Raw genomic sequence first — 21,412 nt, 5'->3', positions numbered from 1 at the left:
GCTCGCCCAGCGTGTTTATTTACCCATTTGTATCAATGAACGTTTGTGCCGGACTCCTCCCGCCTCCGGGTGCCCGGGCTGCGGCATTTGTCCTCGGCGCGGGACACTCACCGAGGCCGGCCCCGGGGTTCCTCCGACGCTGCGGGGGGCGGAGGGGGACTGCAAAGTTAGGGGGTCCCCGAGAGGAAGGGCTGCAGCGAGAGCGGCCCTGGGCGCGGACGGGGAGAGGGAAACCTCGGAGTCTTGGAGGATGAGAGACATCTGCAGGGGATGGGGGCAGTGGTGGCAGAGAGACCTCGGCGTCCGAGGTTTGGGGATGCCCGGATCCGCGATGGGGGACCCTGGCCAGGGGAACTGGGAGGGGCAAATGGGAGGGTGGAGGGGTCGCGGGAGATAGGAGCCGGCGGGGTTCCGCGGGGTTGGAGCCAGGGACCCCAAGCACAGTCCAGGGGCTTTCGGAGGCCCTCAATCGAGGGGCAGTCCGGCGGGGACCTCGGCCGCTGGGGCGACGGCCCACTCGGGACTGCCCCGGGCGGGAGGAGGGGGCCGGGGGCCGGGAGGGAGGAAAAGAGGAGGGAAGTAGCCTAGCAGCCAAGCGGGCACTGTGCGAGAGCGCACCGTGTGTGTGTGTGTGTGTGTGTGTGTGTGTGTGTGTGTGTGTGTCTCCTCTCGTCCGTCTGTAGGTGCCGGGCTCAGCGAGACGCCGGCGAGAAGGAAGAGGAGGCGAGAGGTGAACTGAGTTTGATCCTGCGGCTGCTACAAGTGGGTCCCGGGCGGGCTGCGGGCGGCGGGCGGCGGGCGGCGGGCGGCGGGGCGGGGCGGGGCGGGAGGCCGGCGGGCGCTCACACGCTCCGGCCGCCGGCCTCTCACCACGCCTCCGGCTTTGTAAGCACGGGGGGGGGGGGGCGGTGGTGGGGAGCTGGGGGGGGCTGGATGGGGGTGGGGTGGGGGGGCGGGCTGGCGGAGCGCCCACGGCGCAGCCTCCCGCCTCTATATAAACACACGCATCGCTTCGCTTTGGACTCAAATTCACATTGAGAGAAGCTTTTAAAACCACCAGCCCTGAAACCCTGCCTCCTGCTTTCCCCCCTCTTTCATTCCTTTCGCCTTCCTTTCTTTTTTTCCCCCTTTCTTCCCCCAGCAGCAACTCCAGAGCCGACAGACTGCGTCCCGGGACGGATTGCCTTTTCTTAATTGATACAATAGCCCAGCTCCGGTTTTCACCTCCTCCCCGACCCCACCCCGCCTCACCCCGCCCGCCGCCGCCGCCGCCGCCGCCGCCGCCGCTTCCCCAGCGCCCGCTTCCCCAGCGCCGCTCTGCCGCCGGCCGCGTCCCGTCCCGACTGCGGTCCACCCGCTCCGCACCCGCGCTCCGGCCGCCGCGCCCGCCGCGTCGCCTCGCCCGCCGCGCCCGGCTCGGGGGTGCAGCGGCGGCTCTGCGGCTCGGGCGCGCCGCCCGGGGCAGCCCGGGGACGCTGGGCTCGGGCCCCGCCGCTCGCCTCGGCCAGGGGGGAGCCTTTCCCCCTCGCCCCCAAAGTTTCTGGGTTCGTTGGAATTTTTGCATTCAGATTTTTTTTTTCCCTTTTTTTCTCCACCTAGGAATTTGAGGGGAAAACTTTTGACAAATCGATCGCACTTTCTCTCCGCTAGCTCTTAACGAGAGAGGCTCCCGCTGGACAAAGTTTTGCAAAGTTTTCCGAGTGTGATGGTTGCGGGGAGAGCTAATCCACCAGCTTGATTCACGGCTTCATCTCACCACCCCTCGAGCAGCCCCTAAACCCGCTATAAGGGAACAAACAAACAAACAAACAAACAAAGTTACACTCCGAGTCGCCTCGTGTCTCCTCTCTCTCTCTTCTTTTAGGCAATTTCTTCCCTCCCTCTCTCCGCTCCCCTCGCAGCCTCCACTCCCCTTCCCTCGGCCCCTTCCTCCTTCTCTGTTTCGGTTGGAGGTGCCAGGACCCCCGGCCGCAGCCTCCCCTCCCCCGCCGCTCGCGTCCCTTCTCATCCGGCCCTCCCCTCCCCCGCCGCGGCCGACACAGCCAATCCCCCGAGCGGCCGCCAACATGCTCTTTGAGGGCTTGGAGCTGGTGTCGGCGCTGGCCACCCTCGCCGCGTGCCTGGTGTCGGTGACGCTGCTGCTGGCCGTGTCGCAGCAGCTGTGGCAGCTGCGCTGGGCTGCCACCCGCGACAAGAGCTGCAAGCTGCCCATCCCCAAGGGCTCCATGGGCTTCCCGCTCATCGGAGAGACCGGCCACTGGCTGCTACAGGTAAGGGTGCGCTCGCTCCGCTGCTCTCCGGGGTCCGCTAGCGGCGAGCGCGGGGCCGTTGGAGCCGCGGGCCGGCCAGGGGGCGCCGGGAGCCTGAAGGCACCGGTCCCCGCCCCGCCCCTTCCCTCCTCTTCGCGGGTGCCGCCCGGGCTTCCCCTGCCCGCCCGTGGCGTGGTTCGGAGCCCATCCGCGCCGGGTGCTCAAAGCCTGGGGGCTGCCGCGGAGAGGCCCCTGGACCCGAGAGGGCTCCCAAGATTGACCTTCTCCAGTCGCGGGCGGCCCAGCAAGGGTGCGTGGACGGTCCGGCGGGCTCCCCGCGCGCTGCGAGCCGGACGGGGCGTCGGGGCTTGAGCAGCTCTCGCCTCCCCTTCGCGCTCCAGGCCCCTGTCGCCGTCGGCTTCCGGGGGCTTTGGACGTGTCATTGGGACCCGAAAACTGAGTCGGGGAGAGGAAGGAGCCAGTGGCAGCCAGAGTTGCCCCCTTTAAGACCCCGGCTGTGTTCCTGCCGCGTCGTCGGCTGCGCTAGGTACAACTGCCCTGTCCACGGTCCAGGGAAGTGTAAGTTAGTGGTGGGGAAGGAAGGAGGTGACCCAAGGAAGATGAGAAGCCGGAGACCCGAGGGTTCTCGGCTTTTAAGGAAAAGGGTCTATTTACTTATTGGGTGGGGACACTTCAGCAGAGGAGAGAAATTTGGGATTGGTCTATTAAATCCAAAGTGTGTGCGTGTGTGTGTGTGTGTGTGTGTGTGTGTGTTGCTAGACGCCACACAACCGCACACTGCTGGTGATAATGGCGGTGGGTGCGTCGGGGACCAGACACAGGTAAGTAATGGGGAGATTAACCTGGAATTAACCTCGTCAAGTGCTGGACAAACGCTTTTACAGCTTGATATACACCAGGTTTTTTCTTTTGGGTGGTGGGGGGCGCCTCTGGTTAACCGCGGGATGTGTGTTCTGTTCGCGTGAGCACCTGTTTTGTCCGGAGGATGCTGATGGGAGTTAAGAGAAGGATGAATGTCCTGAAGACAACCCCGGCAAGGGAGAGGTGAGGCGGGAGGCGACAGCAGGGACCTGTGGGTTTAGAAGTGAGAAAGCGTAGCTTGAAATTAACAGACGCGTGCAATCCGCGAGCGCACACACAGAGACACACACCCCGCCCAGCCCCGCCCCGCGCCAAGTGACAGCGGAGCGGGGGCGGGGAGGGGGGCGCCAGGTTCCTCTGCGGTGTGGTCCTCCCAAGTCCCAGAATCTGTCCATCTCTTTTGGGGATGTCCATTCAGTGGGGGTGGGGTCCGCCTTAACCAACGGGGCTACCCTCCTCCGTAAAGAAATCCCCAGGGCCTCTCCCACGCCACCACACTTAAAGAGTTAACTGCGGCGGTGGTCTAGGCTTTTGGCCGAGAAGTTAGGAAATAAAATAACTCACGCGGGCATCAGCTCCTGTCTAGTTAGAGACAATCTGCGGAGTCTGTGGCCTGTCGCCTCCCCCCCCCACCACCTCTCCTGACCTTTTCTCTGCTACCCCGAATGTCCCCTTGACCTTTCCTCCGAATCCCACAAGGGCCTTCGGGGCTCCGCGTCCAACCCGCACAGCAGACGGGGAACCAGGCCTCCGCCTCCCCTTCCATCAGCCCGCGGGGCCCTGGACCCCGCGGTGGGAGGGAAATGGGGGATGCCTGTAGAAGAGCGCTGAAGGGGTTAATGGGAGCCCTCTGAATCCCAGCTTTATTTTTTTGGAGTCATTTATCAGATTTTACGGGGGGACCTCCAAGGGCTCTCCATTTCCACCGTGCGCCATCTAAACAGAGCCTAGGGCTAAAAATACAACATTTTTGTATAAATTGGACTCGCGGCCCGCGCGGCTGCCCCTATGAAAGTCCTCTTTGTGAAGACCGTGGAAACGGCGGACAAATAACTCTTTATTAATGCCACAAAAAACGCACTTTAATTATAGTTAGGCAGATCAGAGGCGGGAGGGGGCGGCGGGAGAGAGGCGGCGGCGACCTCGGAAAATTCACAACCCAACTTTTGTGTCGAAAGAAAAGAAAAACAGAGGAAAAGAAGGAGAGGAGAGACGGAGAGTGAGACGGAGCGAGGGAGACGGGTACAGCAGACGGAGGGAGGGAATCCCGCTCCCCAACTCCCCCCCCCCCCCCCGCCCCGGGTCGCACCTCCACCCTCGCCTAGGTTCCTCTTAAAGGGGTAGGCGTCGTCTAGAACGGCGGCAGGGTGGGGGGGCGCCGCCAACCTGGGAGTGGGGTGGCGTCCCCCGGCGGCCCAGCCCCCCTCTCGGAGGCCCGGGCGCTCTGGGCTCGCTCCCTGTCGCGCGCCGCGGCCGGAGGCACATGTGGAAAAGCGATTAGGGCTCCGGGTTCTGCAGAGTCACTTTTCGGCAGTGCTGGGGTGTGTACACTTTTAGCTGGAGGATACTTTTCCGCAGAAGAAAGCAAAGTGAGGAGGGGGACCCACCCGGGAAGAGGGGACGCCGCGCTGTCCCTCCGGGGGCGCAGGACTCGGTAGGTACGGCATCTGCCTCCGCACGTCGGCGGCGGCCCAGCGAGCGTGCAGGACAGGTGGCGCCCCTCCCCTTGGAACCCGGTGGCCGCCCCGGAGGGAGAAGGGTTAACGCGGGGTGGGGTGGCGAGCGCCGACGTCAAAGGTGAGCGGGACGCCCCCGCCCCCGCCCCTCCGAGGTCCCCTCGGTTTCCGGTACCCGCGCCGGGCCCGCTCAGCCAGCTCGTCTGCGCGCCGGCCGGGGCCTGGGCGTCCTGGGCTCGCGCTGTCGCTGCGGCCGCGGGGGATCCGGTTACCTGTGACGGCCGCCCCGCCCCTCCCTGCCCCGCCCCGCCCCGCCCCGCCCCGCGGGGAGCGCCGTCCTCCCAGCTCTCGTTCCAAACTCGGGGGCGGCGACGCAACCCTCCTCGGTTATTCCCCGGGCAGACTGCATTAGGGAAATCGCGGCTCTCGGCCCCGTGACCCTTCCTTGCAGATCCCTGAGAGAGCCGCCGGGGCCCTTCGCGGCCCACCCCTGAGAACGGAGGAAACCCCAACCCCCTTCTGGAGTGACTGCCTCTGGGCACGCACCGCTCACCGCTATAAATAATCTTTGGCCTGCGGCCACCCCGCGGGGTCTCGCCAGCCCGTGGCCGGGAGCCTGGAAATATTTATTCCGAGAGTCTCCGGAGCGTGAGGCGGGGGAGCGAGGGGGAGGGGGGCGGAGGCTCTAGCTTCGGGTCCCGCCGTCCGGGATACCGTTTTCCTCCCGCAAGTCATTACCAAAAAACACCCTCCCGAGGGGTGCCCCGGGCCTCCCGCCTTCCTGCGTTATTTATTATCCTCTAGGCCCTGCTCCCTGGTTCTTGTGCATACTATGAAAAATAAAACCTTCGTGCGTGTGCGTGTGTGTGTGTGTGTTGGGGGGTGGGCAGGAGAACTGGTGGCCCAGGCGGGATCCTCTGCGCCTCCTCCGCGGGCCCTCCGGGGTGGGCCTCCGGGACATCCCATCTGGAGATGTACGCCCTGAGACGGGGGTCTTCCGTGGTTCCCCCAGGGTTCTGGCTTCCAGTCGTCGCGAAGGGAGAAGTATGGCAACGTGTTCAAAACGCACTTGCTGGGGCGGCCGCTGATCCGCGTGACAGGCGCGGAAAACGTGCGCAAGATCCTCATGGGCGAGCACCACCTCGTGAGCACGGAGTGGCCACGCAGCACGCGCATGCTGCTGGGCCCGAACACGGTGGCCAATTCCATCGGCGACATCCACCGCAACAAGCGCAAGGTAAGAGCTCTGTCTGGGTTGGGGGCCTCGCAACCCTGCTCTGACCCCGTTCTTCCGTGCACCCGTCTCGGGTGAGAGGAGTCTGTGGAAGCCCAGGGACGCCCCCACCCGAATCTGCGCCCCCGTTTCACACCGTGCTCGAGGATCCCACAGTTCCGTGTCTAGACGGCTGTGGTGCAGGATCCAGAGCCCGCAGGCCTCCTCCGGGTCGGCGGGTGTGTCGGCGCGCTGTGCCGGTCCCACTACCAGGTCCGGAGGTGGCTGTTGCGGGGAGGCGAGGTGGGCCGAGCTCGAACGTGCAAGGAGTAGGGCGTCGTCCAACGCCTGTCCTCGCGCGCTCCCCAAAACCGAAAAGAGAAAAGGGCAGACGGTGCTCCATGCTCCCCCTTTCGCCCTGTTTCCCTCAGGAGTTCGGAGGACTGGAGACGGACCTTTGTAAAACCAAACCTAGCCTTTCTGCCACTGGTTGCTTAAGGGCGACGCGGGCAGGCGCGGGGAGCCGAGCACGCTGTGCGCGACGGCTGCAGGGCCTCGCCTAGGAAGAGGGGGGCGGGGGGCGCGGGGCGCGGGGCGGGGGGGGCTGGAATTTGGGTCACCGCCGCACAGGTCTGGATGGTGGAGGAAAGGCAAAGGGTGGGGGAACCGCGGCGGCGCTGCGGGGGATCAAGGCGCACCTACCCCCTCCCGCAAAGAGGAAGAGAAAGCGGGTGTTTATCCCGTGGATTTCCCGAGCGCCTAAAAGAGGCGCGGAGGCGGCGAGCCAGCGCGCACGGAGCTGCTTCCCCGCCCCCTCGCCGCGCCGCGCCGCGCCGCGCGCAGCCCCCGCCCCGCCCCGCCCCGCCGCCGCGGCGGCTCGGAGCGCGGGCGGCACGTGCTGTTTGAACTGCAGTAACCCGAAAGCCGAGCCGCCGCCGGGCGGGGCGGGCGGGGCGGGCGGGGCGGGCGGAGGGGGGGGCTGCGCGCGGCCGCCCCTCCCTCCCTGTTGTCCGCTGGGTCGCGGGACCCATCCCGGTTTGAAGCCTAAAGGAGAGAGAGGCCGCAGCCTCTGCTCGTCCGGGCGCAGTGGCAGAGTCGGGGGGTGCGTGGGGGCGACCGTGAGCAGCCCCCTCCACCGGGAGTCCACGCGAAGAGGGCCTTGTGAACGCAGGAATTCGTCTCGTAGCTGCGGTCTTCTCAACTGCCTGTGAAGAGTAGTTCTCCGTGGCAGACAAAAGGAGGCAAAGTCTGACGGAGGAGACAGCCCCCTCCCCGGAGAGCACGGATTTCAGGGACTGGAAGGGAGCTTCTAGAGTAGTCTCCCGCATCTGCCGCACTAGAGCAGGAAACAGCTCACACGTCCAGGGGACAGATGGGGCGTGGCTGGGAGGGGGCTTATAAGACACTATTTTTTTTCTTAGTCTTTATGACTCCCCGAAGCCCGTTCCAAGGAGTGAGACAGCCTGAGACTCTGAAACCCCAGCTCCAGGGGCTATGTCTGCTTCCTCATTTTATCTTTATAGAGGCTTTGACAGGAAAACACTCATTGTCCCCCTCTCGCAGAAGGGGACACTGAGGCTTGGCGTGTTTGAGAGACTTGAACCAGGTCAGGAAGCAAAGAAAGGGCAGGACAGGGCATGCAACACAGGCATCCACGGGAAGAGCTGTTTCTGGGCCACCAAGCAGAGCCCTACTTGAATCCTGCCCACCTGGGCTTGCCAGAGCTGGAGATGGGGTGGGGAGGAGGTGCTGGGAGGAAAGAGAAGGCCAGGACCAGAGTTTGAGACCCTGGGGGAGCAGAGAGCTTTGGGGCAGGGCTGTTGTCTTGTGCTTCCACCCGCCTTGTGCCTGACTTGGCTGTGGGCCTCCAGGTGGGGAGGGCCCATCTGGAAAGCCCCAAGGTTTTGGCTCACATTGTCCATTTGGGAGGGGGGAAGAAGATGGCACAGAGAAAGCTGCCAGAGGAATGCCTCCAGGGGGGATGGGGGGTGGAGATGGGGCAGGGGCAGGGGCAGTGGCCCCGGAACAGAGCCACAGAAGAAGCACTGATGGTCTCCCTATTTGGGGCACCCTATCCCCTAGCTCCTTGGGGATAGGAAGCCGCCAAAAAACAGTTCATCCTGACAGAGGTTCGGGAACACAGTGCACGGGCCCTCCCTCTAAGTGTCCTGGTGCATGTTTGCTATGTGGCATATGTCTGGGTCCTATGGGAAATGGGTGGACAAAAGGGTCCTTCCCCCCAAATCTCTCTAATTCATGTTCCACAAACTTAGGTTTACTGAACCAAATTGAAGGCTGTGGGTCAGGTGGACACAAAAGTGGGCAACTTGGTCCTTGCCTCAAGAAGTAGAGTCTAGCTGGATGGATGAGAAGAGAGTCAGTCTTCAGGGGCTGATGTTGGTCCTGGAGAGAATGGCCAGTCTGCTGGACCCCAGTGTCCCGAGGACCCAGCCTGGCCAGCGTGGGGGGATGTGCCGTGCACACTGCCTTATCCAGTCCATGCTGCAGTCGTGGACCTGGCTAGTGAGCAGGCAGCTGGGCCAGGCCCAGGCCTGGTTAGAATGTACTCACAGGAAGTAAGGCCCAGGTGTGCTGGGGCCGGCTGGCAGGGAGCTAGGAGCGTCACTGTTTCCATTGGGGCTGGTGGCCCACCCCTTCTCTGGGAGGTCTGACCAGATGTGCTGGGAAGGGGCTCCATACAGCCATCGCTGCACTCCAGGTGTTTGCCCTCCTATCCTGGTGGTCTAGGGCCAAGGTGGCTGGGCTTGCCAGGCAGAAAGTCCAGAAAGTCTTGCCCAGTCTAGCAGAATCCTCTTAAGAGGCCAGGTCTGTGTCCCTATAGGCACTACCTCAGACTCCGTCCCTTCTTGGGGGGCCTGGATGGAGTGTCTCTGATCGATGGGGGAGGGATGTCATCCCTCCTTGCATGCAGGGAGGCTGGGGTGTTGCCCTAGAAGGGTGGATGGAGTGTGGTAGGGTGGAAGGGTGTGGGGAGGTTGTCAGAGACACAGAGGAGGAATTAGGGGTACTTATGGAAGCCCCAGTGCACAGCCCCACAGCCCAGAATCAGGCATTTCCTCTGAGTGTCTTTGCAAGGCCAGCAGCTTTAGGGGGCCTCAGACAGTAGCCCTGTCAAAATGTGGAGAGCATCTCAGAGGATGCACTTCATCCTGAATTCCTGGTGTCCTAGAGACCCCAGGCATGGCTTTCTTGCCCCTCCAACCCAGACTTCTGGCTACAGGGACTTCTGTACTCAAGGCTAAGGTGGGGGGAACAGCTCCCAAGGCTTTTGGAGGCAGGAGTAAGAAGCCCTGCCTAACCACATACCACCCCTCACTGACTTGGCCTTTGGGTCTGTCCTGGGTAGGGTTGGAGGTTAGGCTCAGGATCACTGCACTTCTCGCAGAAACCCTGTACATCCTGGAGTTTGTGTTGGGGTGGAGAGTCCAGGAAGTGCTTCAGCAGGAGGGCAGAACCAGGAGGGTTTGGGGGTCTTCGGGGAGGCCAGCTCAGACTGGCTCTTGATGGCCTTTGGACAAGTGCTCAGCCTCTGGCTGCAGAGTCTCTCCAGCTCAGTTGAGGGCAGAAGTTTCCACCTGCCAGGCAGGGCAGGGATAGGAAGGTGGGCGGCACAGCCAGGCAGGGCAACGACTGAGAGCTCAGCTCCAGCCCCCTGGCATGAGCACAGGGCCTTTGTTCTGCCGGCCCAAGAAGTCCTTCACTCAAAAGTTACTGTAGCACCAGCCAGTGGGTACAGGGGCTGCTGAGGGGGAGGGTGGCAGGAGCCGATCTCTCTGAAGGTCAATGGGGGAGGGAGCCCATGGCCAGCCAGCCGCCAGAGCGCCTTAGAGTGGGTGCCTCCCTCCACACTGCTCCCTGTGCCAGGCAGGGGGCGAGTGGTCTGGCCAGTTCATCCCCTCCCTCTACCCTCCTTTCTCTGTCCTCCCAGGGCAGGGAGGGGTCCAAGGCTGTGATGCTGATGTGTCTGCTCACTCTTCCAGCCTTGGGAGACAATTCTGGCCTTGACAGCGAGTGGGCAGGCTTGGCTGGGGTCTGCTCTGGCCCTGAGGCCCCCTGTGCCTGCCAGTGTATCCATTCAGGCTGCCGGACTGAAGGGCTGGGGTTGGGGGTGCGTCTCCAGGAGATGAGAAGTGCTGAAGCGGGGACACAGTAACCAGAACAGCTGGCCTTCCCCTGAGAATAAGCTTGGCCATAAAGGAGGGTCCCCTTAGGGCTCTTAGATAAATTCTGAGCCCCCAGGACTGGTGGAGGGTGGATCTTGAATCAGTGGGGTTTGGAGTGGGGGGAGATGGGGTGGGGGCCACTGGTGGTCGTGGCCTGGACTGGGCCATTGGGAGGGCCCTTCCCCCATTGGGCCTCAGCTTTCTGAGGGGTTTTGCTATGGCTGGAAGAGGGATGGGAGTCTGGGTGAACCTAACCTTTCGGATTCTGTGGCTTAGCAGGTAGCTGCCAAGTGCTGCCCTCCCTCCCCAACCATGTGCTTGTGTCTTGGGGGGAACCATTAGGGGAGACAGAGCTAGAGTTAAATGGGGGACAGGCGCTCTGTTCCCATAGGTGTCTGGGACCCAGAAGCGTGCACAGCCTGGGGGGTCTGGGCCAGCCCCTCCCAGCCAGAGTGGCAGAGTGGAGGCAGCCAGGGTGAAGTCAAGGCCCAGTGGAAATGCCAGGCATCTGGGAAGATGACGTCCTCTCTCGTCCTCCCCCTTACTTGAGACTAAAGCACACACCTTGGCGTCACCGAGCGCTGTGCTGACGGCTGCTCCTGCTCCAGCCCTGCCTGCCCTCTGTTGCTCTTTCCACTCCGCAGGCTGCGGCTCGGGCTCTGGCTCCTTGCTCGGCGGCGGGTAGCCTGCCCAGGCCCCCACCCTCCCGGGCAGCCAGCCGCTTCCATTCCTCCCAGTCTGAGTCACTGGCCCAAGGAGTAGGTTCCCTCTCCGGCTCTTCCCACTCCCGAGGAGGCCTGTCCAGAGGCTGTCTGTCCATCTGTTCAGCCGCAGCCACCAGCTGAGAAGGGGCGGGGTTATCTGGCTGAGCGGGTCAGCACGCAGGGCCCTAGGGCTCCAGTGAGCAGCCCTTCTCCCAGGGGCACCCAGCGAGAGGCAGGAGGGGGAAGCAAGCATTAGTAGAAGCAGTTATGGAGAATCTGAGCCTTGACCAGCCCCCTGGTGCCTCACCTCCACCCCCTCCCATTCAGGGCTGAGAGAGAAGCAGGGACAAGGCCATTGAGCCTGTCACTTTGCTGGAGAAACTGATGGAGGTTTCTAAGCACGCCCTTCAAGGTGGGGGCCCGTCCACCCTGCCTCTGTGCCTGGGAGCTCCCGGTTCTCCCGTGACACTCGGCCTTCTCTCTCCGGGCACCCACGCTGGTGGGAAGTCCATACCTGCTGCTCCTTCTGCAGGGCTTAGCCTGGGCCAGAGCTGGTTCCCGATGACCTTTGTCCAACATTCTTGGCTCGCTTTTGGCTTTTGGGAATTCCTAGGGAAGCTCCGGAGGGAAACAAAGCGGCCCTGGCTCCTATTACAACTGTGGTCAGGGCAGGCGGCTCTGGGGGCTGGGAACCTTTCGTCTCTTGTCTCTTCGCACTAGCAGCTCTGCTGGGCACTTTCCCATGTGCCCGGGTCCTGACCCCGGCTGCCCGACGTGGCCCAGGCCTCCCGCGGCCCTCGCCAGCACCTCCACCCCCTCCTGGCCTTTGTGGTAGGTGGTGGTTTCTGGGCTGCCTTGGCTGGCTGCAGGAAGTGCCTCTGTTGTTAATCCTGGGCACTGACCTAGGGATGAGGACCTGGAGTTCTAGTGCCTGGGAGGCCCTGATGCAGATGGAACAGCTGGGCTGGAAGTAGGGTCATGGCCTGCGTGACCTCTGAGCGGAAGTCCCTTGACTCTCAGAGTGCCTGCCTATCTCCCTTTGCTTTGCTTCTCCTTTCCCCCTCCTCAGGGGGCCTCTGCGAGGAATCCTAGATGGGGCAGCTAGGCGGGAAGGGACCCAAAAATATCCAGTTAGACCCCTCATGAAGCCAGTGGGGAAGCTGAGCCCCAGAGAGCACAGTAACCTGCTGGCTGCCAGTGGTGAGTCCTGGGCTGGGTCGAAAGAGCCCTGGACGTTTCCAGAAGCCCCAGCCCAGAGGCCTGCAGGTGTGGGGTGGCAGAGGGCCTCCTGGGGTCATTCCAGCCTCTGCTTAGGACCCCTGTCTACCTAGGAGTGACGCGTGGAACCCTTACCCTTGGAGTCCATCTCCCCAGTCGCATGTCCCCTGGGTCCTCCTGTCCTCCTTGGACCCCAAGGCTTGCAGAGGAGCAATTCAACTGGCCATCACTAGAGGGCGCAGAGAATGTTACCTTTGGGGCAGGACAGGGCTCATGGGCGGGTGACTCCTCACAGTGCGGCGTGGGTCCTCAGAGAGCCTCCTTTGGTAACCCTGGGATGGCCCCTCCTGGGCCACTGTGGCCTGTGTACGGTGTCTGTGTGGGGGCCTGGTAGGCGCTTAACCAGGTGATTCAGGCAGTGCCAGGTTCTGGGCTTTTTGGAGGGGGCAGCATCTAGTCTGGGACACCTAAGTGTTGGTGTTTATGTCCTCTGTATATTGAAAGGAGCCACAGAAGTCACCCCATTCAATCTTACCATTTCATAGGTGAGGAAGCTGAGGCTGGAGGGCATGACTTGGCCACGGTGGTGCAGTGAGTTGGTGTGTGGTCTTGGGTTAAAACACAGGTCTCTGGGTGGCCAGCCTGCCTTTCCCCACCACCCCACTGCACTTAGAGCCTAGCTGGCTTGGACTTTGACCAATCTAGGTCTGCATGGCTCCTCCACATGCCCACCTCTGGGCTGGGGTGTCTTGTTGGCTGGGGGCCCTGGCCGGTCCTTGCCCCTACCCCTTCCATGACCATACTCCTCAGGTGGCCCTGAGCCGACCAGCTCTAGGCCAGGTACAGCCTCCCTATCTCTGCCTGCCTCCACCTCCAGTCTCCCCATCGAGGCCTGGTAGCCACAAAGTACCTTTCTGCCTCCCTGATGAGCACCTTGCTGTTTTGTAAGGGCCCATAGTTGGCCAACACTAGGCTCTGGGGACAGGGCCCCATTCCCACCCCATTAGACTCTGATCAGGAGCTGAACTGGAAATTCTAAGGATACCAGAGTGAGGGGCAGGCTGAGGCAGAGAGCACTGCCTTTAGCCAGAACCCTCTGAAGGGATGTGGCCACTGAAGCCTCCCTCGCGAGTTCCCGGGACCCCCACAGCTGAGCAAGGTGTGAGTGACCCATTCAGACCCCGGCTGCCCTTGGCCACTTCCCGTCCTTCTGCATTTCAGCTGTCCCTTCATGGCAGGAGCAGCCCCAAACAGTGCTGGCTTCTCTGCCCCTCGCCGGCCTCCTTCCCTCCCTCCGTCTGCCCACCGGGAATTTGGGAATGAAAGTGCTATTGTGAATGCCTGGCTGGGCCACTGAAGGACCGGCACTGTTATTTCTGCAAACCAGCCCTCCCATTAGCCATGCAGAGCTGAGGCCAGGAAAATGTTACCTTTTCCTCCTCGAGCTGACTGCAGGGGAAATTCTCACATTTACAGTTTGTGCGGTGGTTGTGTTTGGGGGACAGGCGGGGAGGGTGAGCGCGTGTGTGTGGTTTGCGCGGGGCAGGGTAAGGGAGCTAGCGGACTCTGTGTCCCCTTCCTCTGCGCTGTCCCTCCCCTCTCCGCCTTCCCCAATGACCCTTCCCTCGGTGATGGTGGGGGTGTCTCCCTTCTGCTCCGGACTCTGGGGTGGGGTGGATAGAGGATGTCCCTTAACGAGTGAGACGCAAGGGCATCAGTAAATAAACTCACCTTCTACCCTTTCTTGTAACCTTGGGCAGCAGCCTGAGACTGCGTGCTGGGGCATTTGGGCAAGGAGGGGACAGGAGGGGGTTACTGAGGACACATGAGGTTGGAAGGCAGAGAAGGTGGAAATGGGGACCCACTGGTTACTTAAAATGGACCAGGAAGATGCAAGAAATCAAAATGGGCTTCTGTTTAGCCTTGTGATTTTTGGGGTAGAAAACTCTTGTCCCCATCCCCCTGCCTCCTGACTCAGCCATGTTGAAGACATTTTGATGGCACAGCTATTAACAGACTCCGTAGGATCTCCACCCATTAGGTGTTGCCCAGGGAATGGGAGCAATTGGTGGTGGTGGTGGTGGTGGGGGGGTGTCTCAGGAAGTCCTGCTTGCAGTCTAGCCTCAGATTCTCTTGTTCTTCCATCAGTGGAGACTAGCCACCTCCAGCTTTCCACCTCTTCCTTGTCCAGTCCACGCATCTGTGTTCCACTCCTCCTGGGCCCTTCCGCCCTGAGGCCTGGGAATTTGGGAATAGGCCCCTGCTGTGGATGGGGCAAGTTCCTCTGCAGACCTGCTGGCCGCTGGACTGCCCAGTCCCGGGGGCTTTGCCACTGTTTGGAGCTCATGCTTTTTTTCTGGGGGTCAGGAAAGGAGAAGACAGCTCAGATATCCCTGTGAGTAACATGGAAGGTCCTGACTTTGAATAAAAGTGCCCGTGCACTGTGCTTTCATCCTCTTTCCCCTGCCTCTGCTCCAAGGCACACGCAGTAGGAGGGGGTTTGGAGCAGGGGAGCCAGCAAGGTTTGTGTCTGGAGATGGAAAGTGGAGCTGGGTGGGAATGAGGACCTGGTGTATCTGTGACCACAGCCCTGGGTGCGTGCTTCCGTGGGGCCCTGGAAGAGCTCCTCTGGCCAACTGCCCCCTGCCTTCCAGGTCTTCTCCAAGATCTTCAGTCACGAGGCCCTGCAGAGCTACCTGCCCAAGATCCGGCTGGTGATCCAGGACACACTTCGGGCCTGGAGCAGCCACCCTGAGGCCATCAACGTGTACCAGGAGACGCAGAAGCTCACCTTCCGCATGGCCATCCGTGTGCTGCTGGGCTTCAGCATCCCTGAAGAGGACCTTGGTCACCTCTTCGAAGTCTACCAGCAATTTGTGGAGAACGTCTTCTCCCTGCCTGTCGACTTGCCTTTTAGCGGCTACCGGCGGGTGAGCACCTAGGACCTGGGAAGAGAGGAGATGGACATCCACTAGCCCACGTTGAGGGCAAGGGTGGCTGACCACGGGACACTCACCAGTCACACAGGCAGAGGCGAGGTGTCAGCAGATGGGGGAGGGAAGAGCCTTCGCCTGCCGCTCTCTGCAGCTGAGATGGGAAGTTCCGGGAGGAGTCCCTCTGGATTTGGGAGGGGGCCTTTGGTGACACTATCCTTCCTCTCCAGTGACCACATGGCCCCCTTCTCCCCTCAGGGCATTCAGGCACGGCAGATCCTGCAGAAGGGCCTGGAGAAAGCTATCCGGGAAAAGCTGCAGTGCACCCAGGGCAAGGACTACTCAGATGCACTGGACATCCTCATTGAGAGCAGCAAGGAGCACGGAAAGGAGATGACCATGCAGGAGCTAAAGGTGGGGGCGGCCTCTCCAGAGGGCAGCATGAGCACCCCATGTTCTGTTTCTACCCATTCTGCTCCCTTCCCCACAGGGACTGTTTCTGGGCAGCTGTGGTGGTCATCACTGCCTGGGGCTGGGGGACCCAGCCAGCCTGCTTTGTGTATGTGGTCTGACGGGGAGGATGAGAAATACCCACAATACATGGGGCTGCCCCCCACCACAGCTTCTGTGCACCCAGTCCTGGTACTGAGTGGGTCCCCCGCAGCAGTTGGGCTCCATGCTCTCCATCCCCCTCTGCTCCCAACCATCTCATATACCATTTAGGAGAAGATGCTGAAAATTGGCCTCTAGCAACCTCTGGACAGCCTCAGTGCCAGCAGCTTTATTGACCTCCTCACCTCCCTCCACCCCAAATATTCACCATTTCGGTGCATCTCATGGTCCCCAGAAGGGAAGTCCCTTGCTTGAGAGCAGCCTCAGCCCTTGGGGATGAGCAGGGAGATTTGGACCTCACTCTGGTCTCCTCCTATCCCACCAGCCCTTTCAAGGTGGTGGCACTTGAAGCTCTCTCCTGGCCTGCCTGGCACTGATTAAGCCCAATTGGGCTGCTAGCACCAAGACTGTCCACACAGGGCTCCAAGAAGGATTCCTGCCTGCCTCTTTTTAGGGTGGGTGCACCACCCAAAGAGGGATTTGTTAACTCATCCTTGTCTAGACTAGGCCACCTGCATGTCTGCCAGGTGCCTGTGGAGACTTACTGCATACCTCTCCATCCCCACCTTCTGTGCTTACCCCTAGTCTGACTGCAGCTTTTCCCCTGGTGAACCATTGGGTGCTCCAGTGACCTTCCCTTCTCATAAGAAGTATTGTGACCCATAGGTGGTGCCATGCAAGTCAGGGACCCAAGTCCTTCTTTTGTAGAATACAGGCTTTGGGACAAAGATGGCCTATTGAGACCTTTGCCTGGGGGCACCCATTGCTCAGGTGTCTTGCTCTCCTGAGAGCCTTGGCAGGGTCTGAGTCTTCTGGGGGCTGCCTCCCCTTAGCCTTCTCACTGCTGTCCCGGCACAGGTCACCATGGCTGTGGTCTCAGGTCACCTCCCCAACCCCATCTGACCTCCTGCCAGATGTCCTGGGGATGGAGAAAGGGGCCAGAGTGGTCAGTTGGAAAGCCCATTTGCAGATCTAGCCTACTTGCCCACACAGAGCCTGGCCTCTTGGGATTTGTTCTTCTTCTGGTTGTTCACTGCACTGATTAGGCCTGCTCAGGCTGGCTCAGGAATCCAGCAGTGAGTGAGAAGCAGCCCTACCCCAAGGGACTCCCAGGCTAGTGCCTCTGCCCTGGGCTGTAGCAGCCAGGGGACTGGCCCTGTGACCTGTGTCCATCATGGTCTGAAAGCCATAGCAATGTGGGGCCCAGGGGCAGGGCCCAGCTGGATGACCCTGGGGCATGGGGGACCACTGGCAGAGGGGGGCTGCCCAAGACTGGGCCTGCCCAGCTGAACCTGAATCACCTCTTGCCACTGTAGGATGGGACCCTGGAGCTGATCTTCGCAGCCTATGCCACTACCGCCAGCGCCAGCACCTCACTCATCATGCAGCTGCTGAAGCACCCAGCTGTGCTGGAGAAGCTCCGGGAGGAGCTGCGGGCCCAGGGCATCCTGCACAGTGGCGGCTGTCCTTGTGAGGGCACGCTGCGCCTCGACACGCTCAGCAGGCTCCACTACCTGGACTGTGTCATCAAGGAGGTCATGCGCCTGTTCACACCCATTTCTGGTGGCTACCGGACCGTACTGCAGACCTTCGAGCTGGATGTGAGGCTGGGCCCTGCAGGGCTGGGGCTTCCGGGGCGCCTTGGGAACACTGCGTCAGGGGTGGGTGCTGACTAACAGCAACACCAGCCTTCCTGTCAGGGTACCTCAGTCAGATGGGAGAGACCCTGCCCCAAATGCTGAGTCAGATGAAGCCAACCGGGATGTCCTATGTGAAGTTGCACGTGGACATCCGTAAACAAGAGACAGGACTAACATGCTGATGGGGATGCTGGGCAGGACTGGGGGACCCTAGGGCGGGGGGAAGGGGGTCTCTAGAAACATCTGGGCTCAGGGGGTGGGGGATGGCCGACAGGAAGTCATCGGCCCTCTCGCTGTCCTCTGGCTCTCACCACCATACTCCACCCCTGCCCCCATCTTGCCTCCAGGGTTTCCAGATCCCCAAAGGCTGGAGTGTTATGTACAGCATCCGGGACACCCACGACACAGCGCCCGTGTTCAAAGACGTGAACGTGTTCGATCCAGACCGCTTCGGCCAGGCCCGGAGTGAGGACAAGGACGGCCGCTTCCATTACCTCCCGTTCGGCGGCGGAGTCCGCACCTGCCTGGGCAAGCATCTGGCCAAGCTGTTCCTGAAGGTGCTGGCGGTGGAGCTGGCTAGCACGAGCCGCTTTGAGCTGGCCACCCGGACCTTCCCCCGCATCACCCTGGTCCCTGTCCTGCACCCCGTGGATGGGCTCAGCGTCAAGTTCTTTGGCCTGGACTCGAACCAGAACAAAATCCTGCCGGAGACGGAGGCCATGCTGAGTGCCACAGTCTAACTGGGCCTAGCCGGTAGCCCCAGCCCAGCCCAGCCAGGCCTGGGGGGGTGGGGGCCGCAGGCACCAGAAGGGTCGAAACCTGTGTGTGGGAGAGGGTAGGAACCTGGGGAGCGGGGAGTGGCCCCCTGTACCTTGCCCCCTCCCCTGTCCCCGCCCTCACCCCCAGTAAACCCTACCCAAAGCCCAAAGGGCCCCATCCTTCTGTGGGGGGAGGGCCTTTCCCCTGGTTCCTACTTCTCTCCAGTCCCTCCAGTTCCCCCCGGCTTAGCTCCTGGGAAGGGGCTGGTGGGGCGCTCCGCTTGCCCATTACAGTGTTAAATGTCAGTGGCTCGGCTGCAGCATGTGCTCGTGATGTCCCGAACTGGCCCCACCTCTCTATTGCTTTGGGACCCTTTTAGTCTGAGAGCAGGTAGTTGACGCTGGGGATGGAGGAGAAGAAGTGCCCCCTTCGGCGCTGTCTTTAGCACCCCCGTCCCTCCTGCTTTGACTCAGACTGGTGGAGCGCCCTTCCTGGTGTGGCTGCCGAAGAATAGCATCCTGGGTAACAGAACACAAGTCACCCTTGGTGGGGCGGGGGTCTGCAGTCAGCCTGGAGGGGCCTCACCCCTTCACCAGTTTGGACATTTGAAATTACCTATTGCTGCTACTTTTTCTCTCTTCTGACCTTGGGGCAAAGGAGCCCCAGGCCCTGTCCTCCCAGCATCCTCCCTGGTGGCCCTGGGCATACACACTGATGTCCCCACCTTCCCGCCAGGCAGCCTTGAGCCCATTCTGCTCCCCTGTCACACACACACAAGGCCTTTGGCTCTTGGGCTGCACCCCTGCCGCCCCCTCCAGCCCCCCCCCCCCCACCGTCCCATATTTATTCACTGATATAACCGAATCTTGGCATTCCTGGGGACTGGAACAAGCAACTCGTCTGTCCCCTAGTCTCTGTCCCAGCTGTCCAGGGCAGGACTTCTGCAAATGATGCAGTCCCCCAACCCCTAGGCTCCAGACCTCCTGTGGGTCCAACCTCAGAGCCTCACTCCCTGGGTGAAGTCCAGTGCCTCTGCCTTTGCCCTCTATGGAGATGGGGAGATGGCCCACTGTCCCCCTCCCTGCTCTGTCAAAAACCCTGATCATGTGGGGGATTGGAGGCTACCACAAGCTCCTGCTTGGCCACTGTTTGCCCCGGTGCCCCCCACTCCTGCTAGTGAGCATGGGGACGTATACGGGTTCTTTCTTCTGACAGGGAGTGAGGGCCTCTGTGGTCCCTCTCTTGACCCTCACCCTTGGCCCTTTGCCCTTGGAAAGATGTCCTTGAAGTCCTTCCCACCTCTATGCCACTGTCTGCTTAGCCCAGCTCAGGGGTGTGGGGACAAGATGAAAGCAAGGGGAGGTGAGCATAGGAGGCAGCCCTTCTGCTGTGCAGACTCGGGTCCTCTGCCCTGGTCCCGAGGCAGCTACTGCACGGGGGCTGCAGAGCTGAGGAGGAGGGTATGTGCGACTTGTCAGAAGTGATTTGGTTGAAAACCGGCTGGTTAGGGGATGACTGGGGGAAAAAGGAGTAGCTCCTGCCACTGGCATTTCAAGTGTTGGCAATTTGGGATGCTTCCCGAGGATGATTTGGGGATCTTTGATGAGTCTCTGAATGATTTTGACTGTTTTCAGATTTTCTTTGCTTTCTGTGTTTCTCTATTGGCTTTTGATGTTCTAAAAGCAGTGAATCCTCTTTACAAGAAAAAAACACACAGAAGGGTACAGGATACCAATCCCTCTAGTCCCTCCCTGCAGCACTGACTACTGTGGACATCTGCGTGGCCCCTCTATGGTGCTCAGGGGGAGGATGCACCCCCCTTTGTCCCCACCCACACCCCCTTGTGGTAGGCTTTAGGGGAATGGGCTCATGGCTGGCAGACTGCTCTGTAACCCTGTTCTCAAATGTTTTATTTAGTTCCTACTTTTTCACTACTAAAATATCAGCGCAGAAAAGACATATTGGCAAAAAGACACTTTAAAAAATTTAGCAAAATCTCTCAATCCATCCCCCCAACACACACACACATACACACACACACAATCTGAAAAACAGGCAAAAATGTGTAAAGACTCATCAAAGCTTGCAAAATAGCTTCATGGTGCACCAAAATTTGTTACCCATTAAAAAAAAAAAAAAATTCTCAGTGTCTGGAAGGTTCATGCTCCTTTAAGCTGCCCCAGCTTGCCCTGAACCAATTGTTTTTGACTGAATATCCAGGAATGCAGTAAGTGCTAGTTTAGACAGGAAGTCCACCAGGCCTAGCCCTGGTAAGGGGCTGGGGGGCTGGTGGGCTCTGGGAGGCATCGGTGGCCTTGTGTTGGGGTAACCGGCCTGGGAGGGGCAGAGGGAAAGGCTGAGGGGGTCCCTGTGAGGAGGAAGGAAGGATTATTTGCCCCGCTGGGTCTCAAAAGCAACAAGAACAGAACTGAAAGAAGCTCTTGACTGGCTGACAGGAGGGTTCCAGTGTTGAAATGTGGCCGTCTCGTCTCTGTCCACGCGTGTCTGTGTATTTGTGTGCCGGTTCAGTAGAGGTAGCGCTAGATGGGTGATGTTTCCTCACTTACCATTCCTAACTATTGTAACTTGACATTAAAAAGACAAAACCCCACAACACTTTTCCTGCCATGGGCTTGCAGATTGAAGCACTTTCGATGTTGGGCGCTGGCGTTTGTGTTCTGGGCACCATCCTGACCCTGCCCAGATCACTATAATATTATTTTATACACAAAACTTTTTTTTCATAAATGTTATAATTTTGTGTCTGTCTTTATAAACTATTATAAGTACTATTTTTGTTATAATTCAAAATAGATATTTAGTATAAAGTTTTTGCTGTTAAATATTTGTTATTTAGTAAAATATGAATTTTTTCTCTATTGTAAACATGGTTCAAAATATTAATATGTTTTTATCACAGTTGTTTTAATATTGAAAAAGCACTTGTGTGTTTTGTTTTGATATGAAACTGGTGCCGTGTGAGTGTTTTTGCTGTCATGTGGTTTTAATCTGTATATAATATTCCATGTTGCATATTAAAAAAAATGAATGTTGTGCATTTTGTGATTTTGGAAATACTCAACCTGGCTCTTTTATAGGCTTCCATAATAAACCGTGGGGACTCACTCTTGTTTGGCCGTCTTGTCTCTGTCTTGTCAGCATCACTATCAGGGTCCTCTGGGCCACCCCTGTTCCTTTCTGCAATGCCTACCTGTCAGGCAGGAAATTCTTCTCCACAAAGTTTGTCCTTTGAGACATACCCATCCCCCTGGGGTGAAGGGGAGGTGTAACTTTATGGCCACTGGTCCCCAAGGCCTGTTGGGGGACGGGGCAGCTGGGAGC

General features: G+C 60.1%; 1 protein-coding gene and 1 long non-coding RNA gene across 5 annotated transcripts; one reads left to right on the top strand and one right to left on the bottom strand.

The window, feature by feature from the left end:
* Positions 1–173: 173 nt before the first annotated feature.
* Positions 174–21,195, top strand: CYP26B1 (cytochrome P450 family 26 subfamily B member 1). 4 transcript variants are annotated; one of them, XM_072769799.1, is made up of 7 exons: positions 174–308; positions 684–762; positions 5,820–6,044; positions 14,781–15,056; positions 15,318–15,473; positions 16,988–17,272; positions 17,659–21,195. In XM_072769799.1, the coding sequence occupies exons 1-7, from the start codon at positions 271–273 to the stop codon at positions 18,049–18,051; spliced, it is 1,452 nt and encodes a 483-aa protein (XP_072625900.1). In that variant the 5' UTR covers positions 174–270; the 3' UTR covers positions 18,052–21,195. The 4 variants fall into 4 exon arrangements, with proteins under 4 accessions (XP_072625900.1, XP_072625899.1, XP_072625898.1 ...); XM_072769798.1 differs by lacking the exon at positions 174–308 and adding an exon at positions 1,600–2,270 and having other exon boundaries at positions 686–762; XM_072769797.1 differs by lacking the exons at positions 174–308; positions 684–762 and adding exons at positions 1,530–1,544; positions 1,651–2,270.
* Positions 1,556–2,359, bottom strand: LOC140601180 (uncharacterized). The gene is made up of 2 exons (XR_012004232.1): positions 2,121–2,359; positions 1,556–1,782 (listed from the first exon to the last, which is right to left on the bottom strand). It is a non-coding gene; the product is annotated as an uncharacterized lncRNA (long non-coding RNA).
* Positions 21,196–21,412: the final 217 nt, after the last annotated feature.

Source organism: Canis lupus, chromosome 12, assembly GCF_048164855.1.
Source record: "Canis lupus baileyi chromosome 12, mCanLup2.hap1, whole genome shotgun sequence".
In the NCBI taxonomy this organism is placed as follows: Eukaryota; Metazoa; Chordata; class Mammalia; order Carnivora; family Canidae; genus Canis; species Canis lupus.
The sequence above is the reverse complement of the archived record's forward strand: the minus strand, read 5'-3'. Positions and strand labels throughout refer to the sequence as shown.